This window comes from Indicator indicator, chromosome 14 (assembly GCF_027791375.1).
Source record: "Indicator indicator isolate 239-I01 chromosome 14, UM_Iind_1.1, whole genome shotgun sequence".
Classification (NCBI taxonomy): Eukaryota; Metazoa; Chordata; class Aves; order Piciformes; family Indicatoridae; genus Indicator; species Indicator indicator.
The window spans coordinates 7,209,015-7,215,094 of record NC_072023.1 but is presented as its reverse complement, the minus strand read 5'-3'; the positions used below and the strand labels follow the sequence as shown (position 1 = coordinate 7,215,094).

The window sequence follows — 6,080 nt, the reverse complement described above, 5'->3', positions numbered from 1 at the left end:
TTTCTTCTTGTCTTATCAGTTGTGACTTGTGAGAAGAGACCAAGATGAACCTCTCTACAGCCTCCTTTCAGAGAATTGTAGAGAGGGAGAAGGTCTCCCCTTCAGCCTCCTTCTCTTCAGACTAAACAATCCCAGCTCCCTCAGCTGCTCCTCATAAGACTTGTGCTCTAGAACCTTCACCAGTGTGAAGGATCTCTGTCAAACTGGGCACGAGAGCTTTGTTATCTCAGGCCACCCCTACCTGATCTCCTGGAGGTGCCTTGTGCTTCTGGGGAAACTGATGGGATGAGCACAGGAGGATTGCTGTGGAAAGGGTGTGGTGAGGCTTCCCTGCCCACCTGCCTGCAGCTGCACTGGTCTGCAAAAGGTATCTTAGTGGGGGAGGATCTAATTTCAGTGCCATTTCTGTTTCTCTTCCCCTCCCCCTCCTGGACTGCCACATGTTCCCAGCCTTGTCAAACAGCAAGACCTGTAGGGGCACTTGTCTTTATAGGATAATAACTTCCAAAGGCCTTTGGCTTTCTTCCTCCAGTTCTTTTGCTGTAACAGTTCCATGCCCCACACACTCTTTTCCTCTTTTAAAGCATTCTCAAGCTGAACAAACTTCTGACTTGAGAGTGAGCCTGGGGGGGAGTCCCAACATGGGCTGCTATGGGGAATAGGTTGGGCACATCACTTATGGTGGGATCACTTATGGGATCAGTGATCCCATTGCAAGCAGGTGGACCACTGATCAAATTCTGCAGGAAAGAACAGAAAGGTTTTGATCTGCTTATGTTTTAATTCTGAGGAGCTGTTGGGAATTCAGGCAACGTTTCACTGATGATAATTTTGAGGTTTTTCTGCTCTAAGATTTGAGCCTGTGTAGGATCTTGGATTGATGCTGGTTGCAGTCCTACTCAGAGCTCTTCAGTTGTTTCTGAACACTCTTAAAACCAAGATTTGGGGATTCCAGCTTTTCCTCATGGATGGAGGGAGCCAGGGAAAGAAAAAGCAAATATTTGGCTTTGTTGTTTGAAACTTCAGAGCATGCTGCAAACACGATGGAAGCTTCTTGCACCATTTCTTTCCAGGGTAACATGAAAATCAAGCCCCACATCTTTGGCAAATCAGCATCACTTTGGTGACACCAGGCTCTCTCTTTTGCACTCTGTGCAATATCCATGCTGCTGTGGTGGGGGCAAGCCTAGAAAAACTGCTCTCACCACATCCTCGGAATGGATGGCCCTGGTGTGTTCTGCACACGTTTCCTAAGCTCTGCTCTTCTTGAAGCCAGTGGCTGGTGATTTTCCTGATCTTTTTTTCTTGCTGGGCTTGCTTGCAGACATGGTCTTGTCAGAGCTGCCACCGCCATCCTTGCCTCTGCCCCAGCCAGGGCAGGTTTGGAAGGTGGTGGAAAGCTTCACCTTCAGCCCCTCTGCTTCAGCAGGGGACTTGCAGGTGGCCCCCACATGGAGGTTGAGTTTGCTGATCCACCTGGAAACATGGCAGGAGATCAGGGAAAGAAATAGGATGGGGCAAAAGGAGAGACAAAACTCTGTGCCCATGAGCAGGCACAGGTCCCTTTAAAGGCAAGCCAGGTTGCTCAGGATGTGACCTTGGTGACCTCTGAATAAGTATCTGCCCATCCCAGCTAGTGGCTGCTTTCCCTCCATGAGGAAAGCCCAGGTTACTTCCACCCTTGCACAGAGATGCATGGAGAAAGCCCAAAATGGGCAGTGTGCCATGTTCTTGTGCTGCCAGCATGGCAGGGTCCAGCTGTCCCCTGGGTTATTCCCTAGGGCTGCTCTCTCCTCACAGCACTCACCTGTGCAGGGGAAGGAGCTGGCAGTCACAGTGGAAAGGTACATCCCTCAGATTGAGGATCTCCAGCCCTGTGAAGTTCCTCATGTCAGGGATGTTGCTCATTTTGTTGCTCTCCAGGTAGAGACTTCTGATCTTGGGACCAAGGCCAGTGAAGGCACCAGGGGAAATCTGCAATGAAGCAAGGCAGGGTCACAAAGAGTTCCGATGGGGGCAGGAGCTGCACTGCTCTTCAGCCTGGAGGGCTGAGAGAGCCTGTCCTGAACCTGGCAGCCCCATGAAAGAGCTGTTTGAAAAAGCAGCAGGTGTGCTTGGGGACTTAAGAACTCAACTGGCTCTGGTCACAATCTGGGGCTTTGTTAGACCCTGCTCAGTCTTTCTTTCTGGAAAGGTGGTGACTTGCAGGAGGTTTTTAGAGCAAGCTGCCATGGCTTTCTCTAGAGCAGGGAGAAATTCAGGGTACTAGTGGTGAAGAGTCCTGCAGGGCAGCTTGGAATAAGAGCAGGAGAAATAAGGCCAGGGCTGGGGGAAGGTGGTGGCCTGGGGAACAGTCTGGACTCCATTGAAACCGGAGGAGGTGAGGCTGTGCAGGGGAGCTGGGGAATAGGTTGCACTAAGACAACACCAGCGGAGGCCAAGGCAACTTCTGCTCCCAGCCAGGCTGTGGAGCATCTCCTAAAGCTGGTGCTAAGCCATCTTGTCTAGACTGTGGTTTTCCCAAGGAAGACTGGACTATGTGATCCATGAGGTCCCCTCCAGCCAAATATTCTATGACTCTAAAAGCCTTTGGGAATTCAGGACATCCATTCGGATGCTTCTATAGACCACCAGCCCTGGGTGGTGGAAGGGAATGGGACCTACAGCTGCACCCCCTGCCCCTCTGAGGTCCCAGTCACACGCACCCACTCCAGGTCCATGTGGTCCAGGTAGAGGTGCTGCAGGCTGGAGGCCACTGGCTGGAAGGCACCGTACCCCATGTGCTTGATGGGGTTTTGAGACAGCTTCAGCTCACTCAGGGCAGGCAGGCCCCACAGGGCTACCGTGGGCACCTCTGGCAGGCGGTTTCCCTCCAGATGCAGCTTCTCCAGCATCTTGGCAGCAGCCAGGGCGCTGGGGGCGATGTGCCTGATGGCATTGCCTGCAAGGTAGAGCCAGCGCAGCTTCCTGGCCCCAGCCAGGGCACCCTCCAGCAGCTCCCCAATAGAGTTGTGCTGCAGGTGGAGGGAGATGAGGTTGGGCAGGAGCTGGAAAGCACCTGTGGGCAGGTGGGTGAAGGCATTGTGGTCTAGGTCAAGGTAGGCCAGCTGCGGGGCCCCCTCCAAAGCGGCGGCTGACAAGGTGGAGAGGTGGTTGTTGGCGAGGTAGAGGTAGACCAAGCTGTCCAGCCCCCGCAGCGCCCCGGGGTGCAGCAGCTGGATGCTGCAGCTCTGCAGGTGGAGGGACACCAACTCCTTCAGGCCAGGGAAGGCAGCGGGTGGCACCGTCCTGAAGGTGTTGCGGCGCAGGTCGAGGAGCCGAGTGGCCCTGGGGAAGCCCTGGGGGATCTCACGCAGCTCCCTGTTCTCACAGGACCCGTGATGAAAAGCGGAGGAGCAGGTACAGCCCCGGGGACACTGCCCAGGGCTGGCCACCCTTGGCTGCTCTGATGGGACTGGAGGGCCGGGGGGGGGCAGGGGGTTAGTGCACCTCATCTCAGGGGGCCTCAGGGAGTCAAGAGGCCGTCCGCGAAGGGCAGGGGGGGCAGCACACGACCCCTCTGCCTGCACCCGTGCCCTCAGCAGCCAGCTGTGGAAGGGGCGCAGAAGGCAGGAGCAGAGCAGGGGGTTCCCAGCCAGGCTGACCCTCGCCAGCTCCCCAGCCCCAGCCAGGGGGGGGAGCCCTCGCAGCTGATTCTGGCGGAGGTCCAGCGTGCGCAGCTGGGGGCTGCCGGCAAAGGCCTCGGGTGCTATGTCCTGGAGGGCAGCATGGTCCAAGAAGAGATGCTTCAGGGAGGCCATGGCCAGGGCCTCTTCAGCGATGTAGGTGATGGGATTGTGGCCCAGGTCCAGCCGGGTGGCCAGCTCCAGCCTGGCCAGGGCCTCACCGGGCAGCGCCTGCAGCTCATTGTGGTCCAGACTGAGCCTGCGCAGGGTGGGCAGGGCGGTGAAGGCCTCACTGCCCACCACGTGGAGGGCATTGTGGGACAGCCGCAGCCACTTGAGGGCCTGCAGCCCCTGGAAGACCATGTCTGGGAGGTAGACCAAAGAGTTTGCCCTCAGGTCAAGGAGAGCGAGGGAGCCCAGGTGGCCGAAAGCACCCGGCTGGATCTCCTCAATACGGTTCCCCTCCAGGATGAGCTGCTGGAGGGAGGAGAGCCCATCCAAGGACTCCTGATAGAGCAGGGCTATGCCATTGGAGGCCAGGTTGAGGTAGAGCAGCCTCCCCAGCCCACGGAAAGCTCCTTCCTCCAGCCTCTCCACCTTGCAGCGCTGCAGGTCCAAGTGGGTGAGGTAGGGGGTGGCAAGGAAGGCTCCCACTGGGATGACTGTGAAGCTGTTGCCGCGGAAGTTCAGTTTCTTGGTGAGCTGTTAATCATGCAAACAAAAGACCAAGTTACCCCAGAGATGCCATTCCCCACCTCCTCTTCCCTTGCCCATCCCTTTGCCCACCTCCTGGATGGTGCCAGGGATGGCTGTCAGGTTCCCATTAAGGCAGAGAACATGGGCACGGAGGTTGTCACAGACGCAGGGTGCGGGGCAGCGGGTGGCAGCTGTCTCTCCCAGCACCACTGTGAGCAGGAGGAGGCCCCAGAACAGCCTCATGGTGCAGCCCACCTGCAGCTAAGACAAGATGGCAGTCAGGCCATTTTACAGGTTATAAAAGAGAAGGAGAAAAAGAAATACTCAGGATGAAAAGTGCAGGTCACAGATAGAAAGTCTCTACTTGGGAACAGCTTTTACTTGTGTTATCTAAACTCCCTGAGAATACTGGGGAGCACCCGTGAGGGGCTTGGCAGGAGCACGGAGGCACTTGTGGGGAACTGGCTTGGAGCAGACACACATACACCTCCCATACCTTTTCTTCACATCACTCCCATAAAATTGGCTTGCTCTGTGCAAGGTATCAATGTTCCTCCTGCAATCAAGGCAGGCATAGCCACGCAGGTGACATGATCAAGCAGGCTTGCTGAGCTGCCACCTTTCTTTTAACTGCAAATGTCCCATCTTGCCTCCTAGCTCTGCACCTCCCACCCTGCATGCTCCTCACATCCCCCTCCCCAAGCTACTCACAGCAGGTTCTGGAATAGATCACCACTGTTCAGCTGCCGGAAGGGGAGAGTTGGTTTTGGCCAGGCATGAGTGAGCCCCTGGGGTGGAGATGCCAGAGAGGGGCCAAGGCTGGCATGAGCATGGCAGAAGTGGGGGATTTTGGGAGGAGGGTGAGTGGGGCTGCAGATATAGCCAATACACCCCCTTGAGCTCTGGGGAGCAGCAGCAATGGGGTCTGCAAGGCTCAAATCCATGGAGCCACCATGATGCTCATCCCTTTGACCACCATAGTCCTACTCTGCCCTCCTGCTACCACCACAGCCAGCCTTCCTTTGCAGCCACTGGGGAGGTCCCCCTACACAATGTCCCCAGCTCAGTCTCCATCTCATGCATGGGCACCACTGCATGCCAGGTATCATCCTGCCAACCCCCCCACACACACGCACAAAGGGGAGAGTCACTCACCTAGGGACTGGAGGGGGTACCTGGACTTCAAGCAGCAGCTGAGAGAGCGAGGGAAGTAGCTTCAGCAGCTGACGAGCTCCGTGCCGGTGTCTGCTCCCCTTGCGGAGCCTAGAGCTGAATGGGCTCCGTTGTGTTGCTTTCCCAGCAGCGCTCACCGGACGGAGCCAGGAACGCGGGAGGAGAAGGAGGAGAGGGAGGAGGCGGAGGAAGGGTAGAGCACCCCTGGAGAGAGGGCAGCTACCCAGACCTTGCCTCCCCCTCACCTCGCAGGCGGCCGGGAGCACCGGCTCCGGAGAGCCAAGGGCTGACAGGGCACAGCATCAGCCCGGCCAGAGCCCGTGTGGGACTGGCACCGCTTCCTGGGCTCTGCCTTTCTCTTCCTGGCTGCCTAAGTTATAGGAGCTGTGGAGGTGCAGGGCAGGAAGGTGACATCCAGCCAAAATTGCAGTGGTGGTGGTTAGCCTGAGCAAAAGGAGAGAGGCAAGTAGCAAGGCAGGCTGCAGGGCCATGCCGCACTTGCAGCCCTCTGTTCTAAATTTGCTTCTCTGCTTGTTTTGGAGACTC

At 56.8% G+C, this 6,080-nt stretch overlaps 1 protein-coding gene across 1 annotated transcript; it reads right to left on the bottom strand.

Moving 5' to 3' along the window:
* Positions 1-875: 875 nt before the first annotated feature.
* CHADL (chondroadherin like) lies at positions 876-4,604 on the bottom strand. The gene is made up of 4 exons (XM_054386911.1): positions 4,452-4,604; positions 2,706-4,367; positions 1,808-1,974; positions 876-1,476 (listed from the first exon to the last, which is right to left on the bottom strand). Exons 1-4 carry the CDS (start codon positions 4,602-4,604, stop codon positions 1,251-1,253), a joined length of 2,208 nt encoding a protein of 735 aa, XP_054242886.1. The 3' UTR covers positions 876-1,250.
* Between the last annotated feature and the right edge of the window lie 1,476 nt (positions 4,605-6,080).